Source organism: Nicotiana tabacum, chromosome 6, assembly GCF_000715075.1.
Source record: "Nicotiana tabacum cultivar K326 chromosome 6, ASM71507v2, whole genome shotgun sequence".
NCBI classification, from domain to species: domain Eukaryota; kingdom Viridiplantae; phylum Streptophyta; class Magnoliopsida; order Solanales; family Solanaceae; genus Nicotiana; species Nicotiana tabacum.
Window position 1 is genome coordinate 80976295 of NC_134085.1, and position 21366 is coordinate 80997660.

The 21366-nt window shown below is 36.8% G+C and overlaps 2 protein-coding genes across 2 annotated transcripts; one reads left to right on the plus strand and one right to left on the minus strand.

The window, feature by feature from the left end:
* Positions 1-6844: 6844 nt before the first annotated feature.
* Positions 6845-7489, minus strand: LOC142181907 (uncharacterized). The gene is made up of 2 exons (XM_075255575.1): positions 7417-7489; positions 6845-7368 (listed from the first exon to the last, which is right to left on the minus strand). The coding sequence occupies exons 1-2, from the start codon at positions 7487-7489 to the stop codon at positions 6845-6847; spliced, it is 597 nt and encodes a 198-aa protein (XP_075111676.1).
* Positions 7490-12037: 4548 nt separating this feature from the next.
* Positions 12038-13907, plus strand: LOC107832265 (trimethyltridecatetraene synthase-like). The gene is made up of 2 exons (XM_075255576.1): positions 12038-12073; positions 13281-13907. Exons 1-2 carry the CDS (start codon positions 12038-12040, stop codon positions 13905-13907), a joined length of 663 nt encoding a protein of 220 aa, XP_075111677.1.
* The last annotated feature ends 7459 nt before the right edge of the window (positions 13908-21366 follow it).

The window sequence follows — 21366 nt, forward strand, 5'->3', positions numbered from 1 at the left end:
ATGTTCGAAACAAATTTAGGAACGTAATAACAATCATCCAACATAAGTACTTTTCCCGTAGGCATTATTAAATAAATTGATCCTACAGCTACGGCTGCAACTTTTGCACCATTTTCAACTTGTAGATTAACTTCTCCTTTCTTTAGCCTCCTACTTATCTTGAACCCTTGCAACATATTACAGATGTTATAACCATTGCCAGTACCTAATACCCATAGTGAACAATTAGTAGTAGCTAAAGAAACATTGAAAATATTTTTTATTAATGTCTCACCTTGTTTCTTGTCCTTTAGAGTTGTCAGATACTCCTTGCAGTTTATCTTCCAATGCCCTTTCTTCTTACAGTGAAAACATTCAACATCATATACTGACTGCAAGATCAAATCTTCAGAAAGCTTTTTACCAAGCTTGTACCCCAACTTCTCATGTTCTTTGGTAAGAACAATCATATGATTGACAAGAGGTCCAACTGGAGAGTTTTCAATGTCCAACTGTGTATCAGCTATCTTCTTAAGATATTAAATGATTTGAGTTGGATCCATTTTCTGATGTTTTCTTCTAGAGTTCAGAACTATCAGAAGCGAGAATGATGTGTTTAATAGCAAGGCATTCTTCCAAGTGTTTCTGATAAACCTTAGTGCCTTGAACATCATTCTCTGGTGGGACTATCTTTGCAGGCTTATCGATCACATCAATGAGCTTTTTATGCATGAGAACAATTCTCAAATTTCTATACCAGTCATCAAAGTTTGGTCCTACCAACTTGTTGGTCTCAAGTATTTCACGTAGTGATATAACAGATATATTGAGAAATCTAAAATATACAAAAGAAAAGGCAATGATATAAGAACATATTTGCATATATCATAAAGACATGGACTTTTATCTAAATGATATTTCCACTAATTATTTTAAATTATTTACCCTCATTATAGTTTACGAAATCTTTATTTCTATTAGTGGAGTAAAGAAATCCTTTAACAATATGTATGAGCCCCTTTGGAAGTCAAGTCATTTCTCACATATATTTTAAAGGTAGGTACTCTTACCAATTGTATCCCCATACAATTTCCTTAAATAGCTCTATGTCAAATAGTCCCCTGGTAGTCAGGTCGATCCTATTGGCATAGTTGAGTTCAACCATCATGATAGCAAAGAACTTATTAAATTTTATACTCCCCCGGGTGGTCCAGGCGTCTAGTGTAAAATTGAATAATTCTTTCAATCCATGCATCTAATGCAATAAATAATTTTAACATATTCTCGAACTATAAGTCTCCTGGTAATCAGGCCGCTCCTTATAAACAAGAAATAAATAAAATTATTTACCTTGATGGATAGCTCTATAATAAAATATCTTATATTTTATTATTTAAGAACTCAAATTTTAGTAAGAGGGAATTGATACTAAAACAGTTTTTAATAACATAAAGATCAAATCTTTTATAGCATATGAATTTAGTTCACATTGTCTACATGCTTAGTCCTAATTTGATTTACATCACATGTAATAAATAATTCAAAATTATGTAACGAACAAGCATGTGACATAAAAACGAAATTCAACATCTTCTAACATGTTTATCTTATATATCACATAAAAATAATTCATGCCAGAAAACTATTATTAATTAACATCTCATGAACTAATAACAATTAAAATAACAGTAGAATCCAATAACCTATTATAGATTACAATCATATCTAATACAAAAATTTCAAATTCAAGTTACGAACTATCTCAAGAGTTTAACTTATATGTATATATATTTTATTCACAATAAAATTATATCAATCCATATGCATTCAAACAATTTGACTATTGCATAATACACATGTATTATGGTTTGAACTCTTCAAATATAATCTTAAAATATTTCGTAAATAAATTTTAGATACAATAAACCACGGTTCTGATACCACTGAAAGATTGCGCATAGGTGTTCGTAGCACACAACGGAAGATAATAACAATCCTAGGTAGATCTTTTCGTGTTTAAAATTTATTTACATGTCAATAGATCGGATCTAAGACGTACCTGGTGAAGAAAGTCTCGTTTCAAATTCTTCGATAGTGCGAAGACTATATGCGTATCCACACCGAGACTGATCCTTGCTATCAACTCTTTGATCAATGAAACCCGCGAACAAATTGAACGAAAAAAATTGTGTTGAAATTTTCTCAAAAATCTCAACTCAATGTTAGAAGAACAAGAAACATTTTTCTTGTAATTGTATTTTCTCTGTTGGCTTTGTATTGTACTCTCACTTTTACAAAGTGGTTTTCTTCTCAAAAATTAATAATATGGAAAAAAATTTCCATCACCCTTTATATAATAATGATTTACTTAGGGTAAAAGTTTATTCCAAAATAAACTTGATGGGATTTTTCTAAAAAGAAATCGGAAACATTCTCAGGAAGTTTGAACCTGCCGAATATTTACATGGACTTTTCCATGAAGTCCAACGTGAAAGCTGGATTGTAATAGTGCCAAATCCAATTCAATATTGGATTTTCCTTATAAGTCATTAATTATATTTTGCTAAAAACAAAGTTCAAATCCCATAACAAATAGATTTCGTGTTGTAGACGTCTCTTATGGGATTTACAATTCAATTTCAAATTGGATACTTTATTAATATTTATATATCTCCTATATAAAAATAAATATCAATTATGACTACGTAATATATATCATATATATTCAACCAAGAGATAATTTAATTTTCTATTCTAAATAGAAAACTTTAATTTGTTCACCATATTAATTATATCGTCTGTGCTAGCAAAGAATATAATAATATTTCATTTGGACTAATAACTAAATTTATTTGACTAATTAAATTCTTTAATTTAATTATCAAATACTAAAGTAATTAATCCTTTAGCAAAGATCAGAACACTCGTTAGTGTGCGACCCCATAGGTTCAATACTAAGCCGGTAGTAAATTGACCACATCAATATAATAATCGAGGGTGGCGTCTAGCAACACTCCTTAACGACCGGATAGCATGAAGTATACAATTTACTCTCAAGAACCAGTAGAAGAATAATGTAGTAATTCCTTCTGTCTTTATAGCTCTGGATCACCCTAGGATATGATTCAACTGTCAAATCCTATAGGCGACCAACTATGTGTTCATGTCAAATATAATCGACCATTGAATGACCTAAGAAACTCATTTCTTCTTTCATTCAATTGCCCTGGCCAAGGTCTTAGTTTGGTCGTTTATAATTCATGACAACATGGAGCTTAAACTCATTACCAAGAGTTGACAGATTCCATCTTGATCCATCACTAATTCTACAAGTATTTAATCATACCCAATATCCTTTCAACTATCGCCCTAGGGCCATAGGTGTCTGGTATCAAAGCACAATAAATAACTTAACAATTACTATGATGATCTCAGGTCAAAATAAACTCTTACATCACATTCTTCAAGAGAATATCCTATTGACAGTTTATGGTAATTCTAACCATTAGGAATTATCCAATGAGTCGGTTCAATGACCATATCTCTATATGCATCATCTATCTATGTAATTTAGTTAATGAGATCAACTAATCTTTATCCCATAAAGACGATCACATAAAAATTGATCTAACTGGATTACTAATGTTCAAATTAGTAATCCTACGATCAAGAACAAATTTAGATTAAATTGTAAAAGACTTTGCTCTCATTATCATGATCTCTATCACGATGACAAGTCTCAAAATTTAATCAAGGACCTTATCAAGTTAATCAAACAATTAAAAATAACTATGATAAAAGAATATCTAATGCCATATATTTTATATCAAATAACGTTCATAAAAATATATTCAAATCATCAAATATGATATTGGATCTATGTCATATCTACTGTATCTCTAACAATTATCAAATATGATATTGGATATAGGGCATATCTACTATATCCCTAACACTTCAGACCTTGTATTGACAAAACTTACTTGGAGAGAAGATTAAAGCAGTGAAAGTACACATTTTTTTGTGAGAAAGAAAGATAGATAAGCATAATTTGGATTATATTCCAATATTAAATGTAAATACCCCCCCAAAAAAAATTTACATTCAGGTGTAAGATAAATTTAAGGGGAGTTTTTAGCATTACCTAATTTTTCAATAGGCAGACCAGACGGTCTGACTCAGACCAATTACAAACTCAGAATAGTAGTATTAAGTACCGTTTTAAAAGGAAAAGGCAATCTATACATTTACTACTACTCCAGTCATTATTAGGCAATCTTCGGGCAGTCCCTTACTCGATGTGGCCCATCACAAATGAAACAACCATGAATTTACTGCCCTTCTCCTTGCTCTTTGAAGTTCCAGCCTCTTGCCTTCCCCTTATCTTCATTAGCATTGTTATTTTCACATTTCTTCCGTTCCTTTGCCTTGTCCTTCTTTCCGTCGTTGGACTTTGAAGCAAAAGTCTCATCAATCAAGTGAAAATTGCCCAATGCATCAGCCGCATCCATATCACTTGCGAGGTTTTGAATATTCTGCCTATGTAACTCTAATTGTGTCCACTATTGCAGCCCGCTCATGAAGTTGTGCAATTTGTCGTCTTCCGACAAATTGCTGATGCTTAACATTAAAGAAGGGAACTCTTTGACATATTCTCTAACTGATCGGGTTTGTCTCAACATTTTCAGTTTGTCCCTAGCAATCCAAGACGTATTGCTAGGAATGAACTGTTCCTTCAATTCTTTTTTAAGCCCTCCCACGACTCAATCTTTGGTCTGCCCAAATTTTCATTTTTAGCCACACGAGTGCATCACCACAACTTAGCATCTTCACTCAAATACATGCTAGTCAAAGTTACTTTCTCCTTTTTGTCTTGCACACGAATAGCATGAAAGTACTTCTCCATACCCCAAAGAAAATTCTCCAATTCACATGCAGTCCTTGCACCCCCAAATGCCATAGGTTTAGGAATTTTTATCTTGAGACAATCAGCACCACGTTGAGGAGCATCCTCGCCCACAGAACGTCGCAGCACCACTATCTCACTTTTAAGATCCACATTCTCTTGACATAGCCTTGCCAATTTTGCCTTAAGGTATGCAAGCCTTGTCACTAGAGTATGAATTTATTCACCTTCAGGAACATTTCCAACCAATACCTCCAATTTCATTAGCCTTTCCCACAATTCGTTGTTACCATCGGCCATGTTCTCAAACAAGACCACAAAATATGCCACTGCCCGTCGTGTCTCCGTAATGAATCTACTCCACTCTGATACCAGTTGTCACAAGTGTGTTTTCTATCTGCAGAAACCAGCCTGCGCGGCAGCCAAGTCCCGGGCTTGACTTCAGCCTACTCGCAACACTTAGCCAAAATTACAACAACTTTGGACTTAGGTTATTTTTAGGCAACTTTCAACGTAGTAAGTTTAGGAACGATTAAGGCTATGAAATTTAATTAAAGGCAATAGAAATATAGAGAACACAAGGCACAATATATAGGAAACTCTTTTCCCAACTTTATATTTAACTCGAGCATACAAAGAAACTCAACTCAAAGTACAGCCGTGTACAAAAGAATTTCACTCTCTTGACCCTTTGTTTTTTCTCTTAAAGACTTAGGAACTCTTTCCGAACTATAAAATATGCATTCTACATGTTTTTCTCTCTTTAAGCGTAATAATTCTGTCCATTTATAAAATTTGAGACAATCCCTTTTCCTTACACTTGTCGTACTTAGGCTTAGACACTTATCCCACACAACCCACTATTTTAGCCTAGTGTAATTAACTTCCCCCGACTACTAGGATCATGTAAGATCGTGCTAAAAATAATGTAAACATGTCCAAAGACGTGATAATACCATCTACCAGCTTTTTAGCAAAAGCCAACTACTGTCCATGTGCACAACATGTGCCGTAACCGCCCTTGACATGGTCAATCTGAAGCTTGTTGCCCATTTTCGTGCCTTGGCTTGAATCAGATGCCAATGCCTTGTACTCACCTGCATTGAAGCCACATTTTGCCTATTCCATTGCCCACGAACATGGCCCTTTGTCGCACCCCAATGCCATGACAAGTTTGTCTCGTGCACTACTTTCCGTTGCACTTTAGCCTGCCCTGGCCACTTTGTTTTTGCCTTGTCTTTGCATCACTGCCTCATGCCTTTGCCATGATCAAGTATCATCCTCAGGCCACATCTCATTGTCAAGCCCTTGCCAAGTTGCTTCGCCTCCGTCAAAGCATTGGCCATCACTTGCCCGTTTCCCTTTTTGCTTTGGTGCTACTCATGCACCTTAGCTTGGCAATACTCTTCCTGCCCCATGACAACACTCTCGTTGTCAAGTCAAGCTCAAAGTGGCAGAGGTCTAACAAACTACCCATACCCTTTGAAACTCGACGTCCTCGTCAATGTTAGCTCAATTTATGAGTCCTAAGAGGTTGACAAGCAATGCCCTTTGGCCTCCCTTCTCTTCAGCCAATATTGCATTCACACCAACCACTTGTTTGTCGTTGGCCATTGCCTCCAATACAGCTCTCTTGTCCATAGCAGTCATAGCATTTAACACTGCCTTCTTCGGGCAGTCCCTTGCTCGATGTGGCCCATCACAAATGAAACAGCCACTGAATTTACTGCCCTTCTTCTTACTCTTTGAATTTCCAGCCTCTTGCCTTCCCTTCCCCTTATCTTCATTAGCATTGTTATTTTTACATTTCTTTTACTCTTTTGCCTTGTCCTTCTTTCCGTCGTTGGACTTTGAAGCAGAAGTCTCATCAATCAAGTGAAAATTGACCAATGCATCATCCGCAGCCACATCACTTGCGAGGTTTTGAATATTCTACCTATGCAACTCCAATTGTGCCGACTATTGCAGCTCGCTCATGAAGTTGTGCAATTTGTCTTCTTCCGACAAATTGCTAAAGCTCAACATTAAAGAAGTGAACTCTTTGACATATGCTCTAACTAATTCGGTTTGTCTCAACTTTTTCAGTTTGTCCCTAGCAATCCAAGAAATATTGCTAGAAAGGAACTGATCCTTCAATTCTTTTTTAAACCGCTCCCACGACTCAATCTTTGGCCTGCCCAAACTTTCATTTATAGCCACACGAGTGCGCCACCACAACTTAACATCTTCACTCAAATACATGCTAGTCAAGGTTACTTTCTCTATTTCGTCTTGCACACGAATAACATGAAAGTACTTCTCCATACCCCAAAGAAAATTCTCCAATTCACGAGTACTCCTTGCACCCACAAATTCCATAGGTTTAGGAATTTTTACCTTGAGACGATCAACACCACGTTGAGGAGCATCCTCGCCCACAGCACGTCGCAGTACCACTGTCTCACTTTTAAGATCCTCATTCTCTTGACATAGCCTTGCCAATTCTGCCTCAAGGTAGGCAAGCCATGTCACGAGAGTCTGAATTTATTCACCTTCAGGAATATTTCCAACCAATGCCTCCAGTTTCGTTAGCCTTTCCCTCAATTTGTTGTTACCACTGGCCATGTTCTCAAACAAGACCACGAAATATGCCACTGCCCGTCGTGTCTCCGTCATGAACTTGCTTCACACTAATACCAGTTGTCACAAGCGTGTTTTTTGTCTGCCGAAACCAGACTGCGCGGCAGCCAAGTCCCAGGCTTGACTTCAGCCTACTCGCAACACTTAGCCAAAATTACAGCAAGTTTGGACTTTGATTATTTTTAGGCAACTTTCAACGTAGGTTGTTTAGGAATGATTAAGGCTACGAAATTTAAGTAGGCAACAGAAATATAGAGAACACAAGGCATAATATATAAGAAACTCTTTTCCCAACTTTATATTTAACTCGAGCATACAAAGAAACTCAACTCAAAGTACAGCCGTGTACAAAAGAATTTCACTCTCTTGACCCTTGGAGTTTTCTCTTAAAGACTTAGGAACTCTTTCCGAACTCTAAAACATGCACTCCACATGTTTTTCTCTCTTCTACCAAGCATAAAGATTATGTCCACTTATAAAATTTGAGACAACCCCTTTGTCTTACACTTGTCGTACTTAGACTTAGACACTTGTCCCACACACCACTATTTTAGCCTAGTGAGTTGACATCCCCCAACTACTAGGATCATGTAATATCGTTCTAAAAATAATGTAAACATGGCCAAAAGACGTGCTAAAACCATCTGCCAGCTTTTTAGCAAAAGCCAGCTGCTGCCCTTGTGCACAATATGTGTCGTAACCGCTCTTGACTTGGTCAATCTGAAGCTTGCTGCCCATTTTCATGCCTTGGCTTGAATCAGATGCCAATGCCTTGTACTCAGCTGCATTGTAGCCATATTTTTCCTATGCCATTGCCTATGAACATGGCCTTTTGTCGCGCCCCAATGCCATGACAAGTCTATCCCGTGCACTTTCTTTCTGTTGCACTTTAGCCTGCCCTGGCCACTTTGTTTTTGCCTTGCCTTGGCATCACTGCCTCATGCCTTTGCCATGATCAAGTATCATCCTCAACCCACATCTCATTATCAAGCCCTTGCCAAGCTGCTTCGCCTTTGTCAAAGCATTGGCCATCACTTGCCCGTTTCCCTTTTTACCTTGGTGCTACTCGTGCACCTTAGCTTGGCAATACTCTTGCTGCCCCATGACAATATTCTCGTTGTCAAGTCAAGCTCAAAGTGGCAGAGGTCTAACACCTAGTTTGTTAATCACTATTTGTTAATCATCAAAACAAATTTAAACTTAAACCAATAAATTTTTCCCTTTTTGATGATGACAAGCTTATGTACAACTCAACATAAGAACCAAATTGTTTCTGCACTTTTCTGCATAAATCTTTTGAACACAGTCAAAATAGTCAACCCAAAAGAAATCTTTTTAAGTAGGAATCCAATTTATTGATCAACATTATGTGAACATCCTTAATTCCTCCTTTTCGACATCATCGAAAAATAAAGCATCAGTTATTTGAGGCAAAGGTAAAGATTAAGCATCATGGCCACTTGGACTGCACTAATGTACATAAGTCAAGAGGTAAAATAATTATTCTAAGGATATTAGCCATATCAAAGATTTACAACCCAAAAATGTAATTTTTCTTAATTTATGCATCATATTAAGCTTCTTAGGCCCAAACCAAAAAAAAAAATCTTACAAGAACATAATTTAAATGCCACAAAAAGAAAGATCAAACCAGTAGAGTAAAAAAGTTAGATATTCAAACAAAGCTTGACTAGGTTTGGACTGGGCTAGGAGGGACTAAGGACCAGGTTCATTGACTGGAAGAGGGTTGCTTCTACATATGCTCTAGAAGCTTGTGAAAGTGAACATTAGTAGCGACTAATTGTTCCCTTATCATCTCTTCCTTCAACTGCTTGTTCTCCTTTGTAGAAGAGGTTGGCTCAACCATCAACAATTCAATCTCCTTGTTGAGTTTTTTATTTTTTTCCTCAAGATTTTTCAAGTTATTGAGTATCTAAGTAATCTGACTGTTGCTTTGTGGACCGGGTTTTCTTGGAACACATTCATACTGAAAAAATTCACAATCCTCCCGTATTTTTATATCAAACATGTCCTTACTGGTTCCTTTCTATCTAGAAGTTACATGAACCTTGTAGTCAAACACCAAAGAGAGAACGAACCCATAAGGCAAAGCATGCACCTCTTTCAAAGGATCATCCACCTTAGACATATGCTTGATCATCATGGAAGGCAGATTAAGTGGCTTGTTTTGATCAAGGACTTACATCACTGCTAAATTCATATAAGTAGCCTCGTGCCTTCTCTCATACCAGGGAAGCACACATTTGTTCGCATACTTAAAGAGCAGTTTGTGAATTTCCCTCATCACAAACTTAAACAATTTTCGTGCTTTCTTAGTCTCTCTCTTTATCATCTTCTTTATCTACAACTTTTGGCGATTCTCTTTTGACATAGGTGCCAAACACTTCAACAGGAACCTTCAGATTTTCTTCCAAAGTAGCAGCATCAAACACTAGGTCAACTTTCTTCACAGTTGTGGTCATAGTAGTTTCATCCACTAGAATGAGGTTAATATAGAATATCCAAGACTTTATCTTCCCATACCATATGAGGTGGATGGAGGAACTAGTGTGCCTATTCCTGGAATTCTAACTTCTCCAATAGTTCTTTCATAACAACTTCAGGGTCAGTTACCCTTGCTATTCAGATTCATAGCGAACCAAACCACCTTTCTTTCCCCATAGTTGCCACCTTCTCCTCAGTTTTTCTTTTCTTTCTCAAACTTGATTTTGGCTCATCAAGATTCGTCTCTTTCTTCTTCTTGCGAGTTGTTTTCTTTTTCACTTCTTCTTTTCGATAGTATCATATGGACTAACCCTCCTTTTTCTCTGCGGAGGAACCTCCTCTTTGTCTTTCTCTTCTTCAGCCTTAAGATCTATATGCTTTATATCCGGTTCATTGCGCAACCTGAATTTCGCTTTTCTTGCCTCCTCCTTTTGTTTGCCTCCTCAATCTTTTCCATAGCTACTTTTCTCTTACTCCTCATCTTAGGAGTCCTTCCCTCAATGATCATAGCTTTGACAATATTTTTGGGCAAATCTTTCAATTTCTTTTTCGCTCCAGAAATACCTTCACCTACAACCTTTACTTAAAATTTTTCTACCTTCTCCGACAAGATCATCATCATCCTCAACTTCTTTATTTACTTTCTCTCTATCCTTCTTTTCACCTTCATCAACCTTAGCCGAATTAGAAAACATTATTCCCAGATAACTAGATTTTTCGTCCACAACATTTAATAAACCAGGTTCTTTGTTTCCTATTTTCTCTCCAATCTCACCAAACTCTTATCAGTGAGAAAAAGTTTTCTATTTTACCAGTCATGTGTCCGGAGCAAGCATTATCTAAGTACCACAATTTGTTTCTCTCTCACCTTAACCTGTAAAATAATTTAGAGGTTAGATTTATGAACCCGTATTGGCTTGGATCTCTTTTTTTGAGTAAAAGGATGAATCTTATTCCTCTTAGCCCAACCTGACAATCTACATTTTTTAAGGAAGAACTAGATTTAACGATTTTCCTTTTCTCAACAAACTTAACATTCTTATAAGTTCTTGAAACTTAGCTTTACATGAATTCTTAAAGTGTGAATTATGCAAAGCCTATTATCAAGAACAGACACGTATTTACTTCTGGGATTATAGAGAGTCTTAGCTTTTATATACCATATTCCTTAACGATTATCATTTTGGTCTTCATGCGATGATGTTAACATCTCCAGAACTGGTCCACCGATGTGTTCTATCTAAATCATACTTAGACTTATTTAGATTATCTTGGAATAACCTACTTTCTTACATTTAGCTGAAAAATCATTCTTTTCCTTATTCAGTTCATTCTCAAGATTCTCATGAATAGTACAAGCTATGTCTTTTCCTTTAGTAGGTGCATCAAGAATCTTTTTCCCCCTTTACAAAATTAACTTCTCATGATCTAATGCAAGAACCTGGTTCATTAATTCTTTAACACTCTTTTTCAGGTTTTCCTCATTTAACTTTAATCCTTTGTGATCAAGTTTAAGATAGGGATATGCATTCATCAATTGTTCCTTTTCATCACATATAGTATGATATGCATCAATTATATCCTGAGATAAGGAAGCCAGTTTTTCTTAGAGTATAGATCTTTTTCTTTAATCTTCAGAAAACTTACCTCAAATTATTCTTTTTCCACTTCTGAGTCAGAGTTTGCCATTAATGCAAGAATATTTTTATCATATGAGTTCGAGTCATCCATGGCCATCAAGGATAGATCTTTATTTTCTCTTTTATCATCAGATTCACCATTAGAGAAATTATCCATTGCAGCTAAAGCTTTTTGCACAATCTTAATTGTTGCTCTCTTTTGGAGCTTACGCTCAGGGACTTGATCCATCTTTTGCTCTTTCATTTTATCATGATTATTCTTCTCCCACTCGGTCTCCCACATTGGATAATTCCTAATAAAGTAATCAAGACTATCATACTCATAGCACGCCTCGGAGTTGTTCTGCTTTGAAGCCTTTGCTTTGGAGGTGCTACCCTTTTTCGAAAAATGACGATCCTTTTAGATAGCACGTGGAATGTACGAGTCAGTAGTGCCATATGATCGTAATCAGTTTCTAGCTTTTTAGTGGTCTTGAGAACCAAAATCTTGTATTTTCAAGGTTCAGCCAACTCATGATTATTATATTTCTTCAACTCATAGGTTTTTAAATTTTCAATAAAATCGTCAATGGTGAACCTCTTCAGATCTCTTGCTTCTGAAATTGCGTTCACCTTGCTTTCCCAAGACGGAGGCAGAATGCTCAGAATTTTTCATACTAGTTTATTTATAGGGATGACTTTTTTCAAGAGAGCTTAACTCATTAGTGATCAGAGTGAAACGAGTATGCTTTCTTGGATAGTTTCACCCTCTTTCATATTGAAGAGTTCATGTTGTGTCATGATAATATCGATTTTGGACTATTTAACTTGGTCCGCCTCTTCATGAGCAGTTTGCAGTGCATCCCAAATATACGCTGCATTCGTATTAGCTGAGATTTGATTGTACTCATCTGGACCAATCTCACAGATTAAGATCTTTTTAGTTTTGGCATTTTTCTCAATATCTTTCTTGTCCTTTCATTGTATTCCTTCCTAGTCTTAGGAGTAGTTCTCTCTTGTTATTAGTTATGTATCCTTGATTTTCACCATCCATAATACTTCCGTTAAACAATGGTAATCATGTGGTTGATTGCCCTTATTAAACACCTGGCAGTACTACCATCTTGGATTCTTTTAAGGTGTTATCCTTACGTTCTGGTGATAATTGTTAATTTAAAGAGCACCTAGATACAAGATGGGGGAGATGAATTGCGTTTTGCCCCATTTTTGCCTATTGAAGAACCATATTTTTGAATCTGTATATTCTAAAATGAAACAGAAAGTACACTGCAAAAATTAATGAGCACAAGTAACTTTACGCTAATAACCTCTTTGCTCCGGAGAGTAAAACTCATGACCTATTAGTGTAGAATTTTCCTCAAGCTTCACTAAAAAACAAGTGCAATTATAAGGTTACAACTCAATAACCAAAGAGGGTATAAAATCTAGTACCTTAACCTTTGCAATCAACTACTATGGACTCTAGCCTAGAAAGCAACTCAAAATCTCCAAAATTATTTACCTAAGATAATACTTCTCAAAAGCAGAATAGGCTATAATTATTAAATCTCTCGTCAAATCTTGTGCTTAAAGTACTCCATTAAAAAATATTTTGGCTTTCTTTGATATTTTGGTTTATAATTTGATGATAGGACTTATTGGCTGGCGGCACGGACACCTCAGCAACAACCGTTGAATGGGCTTTTTATGAACTTCTTAGACAACCTAAGATTATGAAGAAAGCACAACAAGAGCTAAGCCTTGTCATTTCACAGGACAGATGGGTTCAAGAAAAAGATTACACTCAACTCCCTTACATTGAGTCAATCATCAAGGAAACATTAAGGCTTCACCCAGTAAGCACCATGCTTCCACCGCGCATTGCCTTGGAGGATTGTCATGTAGCAGGCTATGACATACCTAAAGGTACAATTTTAATTGTGAACACTTGGAGTATTGGAAGAAATTCACAGCATTGGGAGTCACCAGAAGAATTCCTTCCGGAGAGGTTTGAAGGGAAGAATATTGATGTCACAGGACAACATTTTGCGCTCTTGCCATTTGGCGCGGGCCGGAGAAAGTGCCCAGGATACAGTCTTGGGATTCGTATAATTAGGGCAACTTTAGCTAACTTGTTGCATGGATTCAACTGGAGATTGCCTAATGGTATGAGTCCAGAAGACATTAGCATGGAAGAGATTTATGGGCTAACTACACACCCCAAAGTCGCACTTGACGTGATGATGGAGCCTCGACTTCCCAACCATCTTTACAAATAGTGGATAATTAAAACCATTAAAATCATTTTGTTATATGCATGTCTCATATTTGTAGCGGTCAAAATGTTTGTTTTCTATCATGGATGATCAGTGCGAGGTTGGGAATTTCAAGTCATTAACGTGTGAAAATATTTTAAATTTATAAATGGTTTCGTGATTTTTAACGTCAAAACAATACCAGAAAGATTTATATTGCAAATGAATTTTACTGATACAAGTACGGACAACAGAAGACTTTAAATCATAGAAAGAGGTTTTGATTGAAATACAAGAACTTAAAACTCAAGTATTGGAACTCTAATCATTGTTCAATTCTCTAACAAACAACCCAATCGGACATAGGAGAGAGAGAGAATTAAAACAAGAAATCTTACCCTTTTGGAGACATCCAAACCTTGGTTCAATGTAGAATAAAAAGAGACAATCCCCAAAGTTTTCTGATATCCGCAACTTTAATTTCTAGAAAGTGAAAAGGTTAAATTCCCCAAGCCTTCTTTGACCCAAATATGAAAAAATTCTTGGATATTCTTTGAATTGCTTTAATACGCTGCACGAAATAAACCCAAAGTCCATATGACAGTGCAAGCAGGCCTTTGTAATAGGCTTTGTTTCCTCGATAACTTAATTGATGTTCAAAGACTGAAACTTGGCTTGTTCATTTCGCATTTTAATCTCGAAGTAATTGGATCAAATTGTATTAATATTTTATCTTTCTTCTTCATTAAGAGAGAAAAGACTTCTCAAAAGCAAAGAGTTTGTAAAAGATGCAGAGCAAGAAAAGCTACTAAGACATTTTTGACCTAAGCGATTTGAATTGATGATTGACAAAGGAACACATGCATGAACCAGCTCCATGGATAGTGTATATAGGTGACAGACAGAATCAAGCAAAACGCATGCACGTGAAAGAGATAAGTATAAGTGGTTATTTCTGATAATCCCTGGACAAAAATGTTGCATAATTAATAAGGAACATGACTCCTTAATTGAAGAGAACTCTATCCAAGATAAGAGAAGGATTAGAAGTTGAAGTTGACTAGAACTCTTCTGCCAAGGAAGAGTAAAGCATTAGAACTCTAGTTAATCCTTATTCTACTAACTCTATAAATATCAGTTGTGTTCTCTTTTACAGGAAACTCACAAATACAAAAGTGAAAGCACGAATTGAGAGCAAAATAGCAAGGCATTTTGTGAGCAATTCCTGTGAGATTCAAGAGTGTGATCCTCAAGCTACATGAACTAGATCCATAAAGATTTATATGTATCTTTCTTTATTTTTAGTTTAAAGTATAGTAGGCATTTTGAGTTGTACCTTTAAGCTTTCATAGAAGCAAATTATACTAGGTACATGACTTATATTATTCAAGTTAGAGTTAACTTGAAGCAGTCGTAACAGTCTGTGGCGTGTTGCTACACAGGTTAGAGATAATCATTAGGCTCTCAAGAGGTTGTAAACTCGACTTGTATTGTTCAAGTTAGAGTTAACTTGAAGTAGTCGCAACAGCTTGTAGCTGGTTGCTACAAGGGTTATAGGTAATCCTTAGATTTGCAAGAGTTTTTAAACTTTGTTGTTGGCTCAGATTTGTAGTGAAAATCCCCAAAGTTTTCTGATATCCGCAACTTTAATTTTTATAAGTGATAAGGTTAACTTCCCCAATCCTTCTTTGACCCAAATATGAAAAAATTCTTGGAAATTTTTTGTATTATACTCAAACAGAAAATTGAAAAATAATTGGAAATGGGACAACAATGGAGTTTTATTAATATTTGGATGAATTACAGTAATAACTCTCAAATGAATTACAGTAATAACTGTCGCGCCCCCTTTTTCCTCGCGGAGTCCGGGTTTCGATATTCATTTGGAACAACTCGTTTCCTTTTGGGAGTTGGGTATTTGAAGAGTCGCCACCTAACGGATTAAGGTGCGTTAGGGAACCTAGGGAAATTAACTCATATAACTAGTTTGCATTACCAGAGATTAGGGTAAAGGCTCGAAATAACCTCGAGGGAAAGGTGTGAGGCACCCCTCGTGGTCCACAATGGTTGGTGCCAGCCGAACTCAGTTATGTGAATTAGTCATTTAATAGGTAAGTAGTCTAAGCACACATATGTAAATAAAGGAAGTTTAGGCAGTCTAAGCACACATATGTAAATAAAGAAAACTTAGGCAGTCTAAGCACACATATGTAATTAAAGGAAGGGAAGTCCTAAGTTGGTTAGCCTATAGGATCATATCTGTACAATACCCGATAAGCCTTCCTCAAATAGAGGGGTTACATGTTGTATTAGCGCACAAGTCATCATATCCTTTTACTATCCATTACCCTCCCCTTAGCGGTTATATAAGCGATTTTTAATTAACAACTCTAAGCGTGGTTTACCCGTCCCTTCCTTGTGGTCCTGGATGAGTTTAGGACCTCTAATTTTAGGCAGTTCCAGACTTTCTTAAGGTGTCTAAAGGGTAAAATCTAAGCAGCAACAAAAAAATAAAGGACTATCAAATAGAGAAACAATTAAGGGGGCTCATATTTACCTCCACACATAAATAAATAAGTAGCACGTCTTAAGCACAGATTTCAAGTAATTTTAGAGAAGTCCGAGCATCACAAACATAGAATATATAGCATTGTTTTAAAGTGAGGTGATATAAACCTAATCAGTTTGCCTACTGATTTTAAAACCTGTTTGATGTTTTAAACATCAATACCACACAAGAGGGGGGGGGGTGATTTGTGAGGTACCCAATTTTCGCTTAACTGAACTATAGAAGGACCTGATTCTTCTATGTGTTCCAACTACTACTATTTGCAAAATAATGAATAAAGAAAATAAAGAACACAAAGATTTTTATGTGGGAAACACCTGGCTCAAAAAGTGAAAAAACCACGACCTACTACTCAATAGGATTTTCCCAAACTTCCACTAAAATCACTGAGCCAAAACAACATTTACAAAACTCTTTGTAAACCTAAGGATTAACTCTAATCCCGTTGTGGCACACAACCTCAACTGTTGCGACAACTTCAAGTTAACTATAACTTGAACACTCTAAGTACCTAATACATTGCTTCTATGAAAGCTGAAAGGTACAATGTAAAATCACCTACTACAATTGAACTAGAATAAAAGATAGACAATTGGAACTGGTTCTTCTATCTCGTTCAAGTGGCTTCAGGATTGCACACTCGAATCACACATAAATTGCTTGCAAAATCTCCTTGCTCTTCTGCTCTCAATTTAAGTTTAACTTCTGCTTATGTGCATTACCTATAAAAGAGAACAACACTAATATTTTATAGGTTAGTAATTAGAGATTGACTAGGATACAGATGCTACTCTTCTATCGTAGAAGAGTTAAAGGTGATCTCAAACTCTAACACTATCTTCTTCATAAACTGTGTTCTCTTCATGTAAGGAGTCTTTCTCTCCTTATCCAATATGCAACCTTTTCGATCAGATCAGGAGATACTGCTTCTTAATAAGTTAGATTTATCTCCTTCACGTGCATGTCGCGCCCCCTTTTTCTCGCGAAATCGGTTTTATGACATTTGGAAGGACAACTCGTTCCTTTTGGGAACTAGGTTTGAATTTTGAAGAGCCGCCACCTAATGATTTAAGGTGCATTAGAACACCAAAATAATTTGATTTGAATAACCAGAGATAGGGTAAGGGCTTGAAATTATTCTACGGGAAAGGTGTTAGGCACCCCTCAGAATCCACTAGTATGGTTCCCGGCAAGACAATTATAGTGAATTTGGTGCAATTAACATGTAGACAAATAAGGCTCAAATAAGAGGGGATTTCACATAATGGTTTGAACGTAAACAAAGTTTGAAGGAACGAATAGAAAAGCTGATTTTTTTAAAAAGAAATAATTGAAATGCTAAAGAACAAAGAGGGGGGGGGGGTCCTAGGTTTATTAAAAATATGGATCACCCCATACAATGTCCGGTAATCACTCCTCAATGAGGGGCTATACGTGGCATTATCGCGGGGTCATCATATCAATATCTACCATTCCCACCCCGTTAAGGTATTAAAGAGCGGATTGGTATCGATTACTTATTGCATGCTATTACCCGTCCCATTCGTATCAGTCCCGGAGGCACTTAGGACTACTAATCCTAACAGGGAGGGATGTTAGGCTTATTTGGAGTTGCAAAGGTAAAAATTCTAAAGCGACATACAAAACACATATGCAAGTTTGGGGGGAAACATATAAACAAACAAAGGCTCATGTATACCTCCTCAAAACACATAAAATAGCATGTCTTCCACGTACTGTTTAGGTCAGATTTAAAAACATTAAAGACGAGGGAGATGAGATTGTTGAGGAATTTTTAATTTATTGCATAACTCAGATAAGAAGTCCAAATCAGGCATGCCTACTGGTTGTAATAATTAACAGAAGCAGATTCAGTTTCAATTATTGCTCTAAGGATTGCCTAAGTGTTTTGACGGGGTTCTATAGGCAATAAATCGATTTAAAAATATCTAAAAATAAGGAAAAATAATAAAACGTTTGAATATGCTTACATATGCATATATATGCTATTTTGAAGGTATTTTTCATATGAAAAACATACTTGAAAAAATTGGGTATCAACAGCTGCCCCTCTTTACCTGAGAAGGATAAAAGAGTTGTCGGGTAAAGATGTGATGGCCAATTTTGACCGAACGAAATGGTTTGAGGAGACTTAGGTCGTGCTCTGGTTTATGAACTGCTTACATATCCCTGGTTCTATAGGAATCAGGCTATATGTAGTTCAGGATCCGTCAACATAGTATGCCAATGGAGACTTTCAAGAACGGACGCAGTATTTAGGACGGGGCGAATGGTTGAAGTCTAATAGGGCTGCGGGAATTGGAGCAGAATCACTCCTGCCGAAATAGCCGTTACTCGCCGTTCACCTGCAAATAAGTAACGCAAGCGTATATTGTGCGTAAATTTAAACATGATGCGAATTCCTATCGGACCATGAATGTTTGTCTTCAGACGGTTAGTATGACGTCCTTAGACCATAATGTCCTGGGCCATGAAGCGTGTAATAAAGGATTCGCAGGCCATGAAATAATGCTCTCGGGCTATGAGAATGATGCCTTTGAATAATGATATGCAAAAGAAAAAAAAGGGGTCCTTAGACCATGGCATGGTGTTTTCGAGCTATGAAAATGGTACCTCCGAACAATGACGCCCTCGAACAGTTTGGCGATCTTTCAGCCTATGAGATGCAGAGTTTGGCAATCTTTCAGCCTATGCAATGCAGAAGGTGGCGATCTTTCAGCCATGCAAATGTAAAGGTGGCGATCTTTCAGCCATGCAAATATAGAGGCGACAATCTTTCAGCCATGCAAATGCGGTATGGAGGTATAACTTAACCTCGGAAGGCAGAATGGTAGCCTTATGAAATGTAGAAATGCAGATGGTGATAGAGCTTAGTCTCGGAAGGCAGAATGGTAGCCTTATGCAATGCAGAAATGCAAACGGAGACAAAGCTTAGTCTCAAAAGGCAGAATGGTAGCCTTATGCAATGCAGGAATGCAGATGGAGACAGAGCTTGGTCTCGGAAGGCAGAATGGTAGCCTTATGAAAAAAGTAAAAATAGCAAATGGTAATAAGGCTTTCTTAGCAGATAGTAGATTGCGATATTGTGACTCCTGGGGACATCGTGACATATGGAACGCCACTGGTGTGTATGGATAGTGAATGTTGGTAAGTGTAACAGTTCTAAGAGCTGTATTCCTGAATAGTGTTTGTCTCGTGAGTGTATTGTATGTATGATGCTTTCGTAACCCAAGTGCCTGCATCCAAAGAAAAATCATGAGTTTTTTAAAGGGGGGAGGTTAGTTCGTATCCCCGCTGGCTTTGCTCGACCTGCTCGGCTTTGATCTAGTGATACTGTATGTATCATTGGGGTAGCGTTTCTAAACAAGGCACGCATGATTTAGTAAAAGAATAAAATAATTACATAATTAAGAATAATTTTCTTTAGATGAACTGACGACTATGACGTGGTTCAGGACATTGAAATCTCTCTTGCTACGGAATTTTGAGGGTCCTCCTCAAAATTCTGCCCCAGTTTACTGGGTTGCTGCTTCTGACTGCTGCCAGCGATAAATGGCTGAAATCAACTTCGGAATTTTGAGGGTCCTCCTCAAAATTCTGCTCCAGTTTCCAATCGCAGGGGGAAATGAAATTTTTTATTGAATTGTGACCAAACCCATAGGGCTGCCTACGTATCCCCTCTTAAATGGGAATCAGGTCAGGCATAGTACAATTTACATCATATAGGAAAGCATAAGATTACACATAGTAATGCTTGACTGCATCTGAATTGATCGGCTTTGGCCAGACTTCTCCGTCCATTTCTGCAAGTATGAGGGCTCCTTTTGTCAGGATCTGGTGAACCATGTATGGACCCTACCAGTTGAGAGAGAACTTCCCTTTGGCTTCATCTTGATGTGGGAAAATTTTCTTTAATACTAGCTGCCCCGGTATGAACTGTCTCGGCTTGACTCTTTTGTTGAAGGCTCTGGACATCCTGTTATGATAAAGCTGACCGTGGAAAACTGCATTCATTCTCTTTCCATCTATAAGAGCTAGCTACTTTAGTCCATAAATGGATCTTTGTAGCTTGCAAATTTTATTATGATCAGATGAAGATGTGAAACCTTCAGGTTGTGTCATGTACACATCCTCTTCTAGCTCACCATTAAGGAAAGTTGTTTTCACATCCATTTGCTATAATTTCATAATCAGAACTTTGTATACTCTCTTCATAGGTCTTAGGGTTATCATTATTATGACCACTCTCATTTGATACATCTTCTTGTACCATTACATTTAATCTAGTTGGTACATGACGTTCTCGTGTAGACCTTCTAAGAGGTTCTTGTACAACTTGTTCACCTTGTGTTGGATTTGGTTGTTGTTCAATTTGATTTAGAACTGGTTCATTAACCTGTTCTTGAACTACATTTAGTTCTTGAACCTTAACCGTTGAAGATGGTAACTTCCTTGTCAACTTCAAAACATCCAATTAAGGTTCTTCAACTTGTGTCTCATGATCTTGATTTTGTGTGGATTCATTAGTTTCTTGAACTTCATCAAGTTACATTTCTCCACTATAATTTCCTTCCAAAAGAAATTCCATTTCCAAAAAGGTAGCTCCTATAGCCACAAACGCTTTATGGTCAAAAGGGTGATAGAAATAATATCCCATTGTTTCTTTGGGATACCCAATGAACCTACTTTTATCAGATCTTGAGTCAAGTTTATCAGATTGCAGTCTCTTAACATAAGCTAGACAACCCCAAACTTTAATATGTTTAAGGTTAGTCTTACACTCTTTCCATATCTCATATAGTGTTGTAGAGACCGACTTAGTGGGAACTTTATAAAGTAAGTATGTTGCTGCTTCTAAAGCATATCCCTATAAATTTATTGGACGATCAGTGA

What these genes read in the sequence shown, in the direction of transcription:
- LOC107832265 (XM_075255576.1), top strand. Translation starts at nt 12,038, where the DNA reads ATGACGATCCTTTTAGATAGCACGTGGAATGTACGA. An exon ending in ATAGCACGTGGAATGTACGA is followed by an intron (nt 12,074 to 13,280) that starts GTCAGTAGTGCC and finishes ATTTGATGATAG; the next exon opens with GACTTATTGGCTGGCGGCAC.
- LOC142181907 (XM_075255575.1), bottom strand. Translation starts at nt 7,489, where the DNA reads ATGGCCAGTGGTAACAACAAATTGAGGGAAAGGCTAACGAAACTGGAG. An exon ending in GGTTGGAAATATTCCTGAAG is followed by an intron (nt 7,369 to 7,416) that starts GTGAATAAATTC and finishes ACCTTGAGGCAG; the next exon opens with AATTGGCAAGGCTATGTCAA.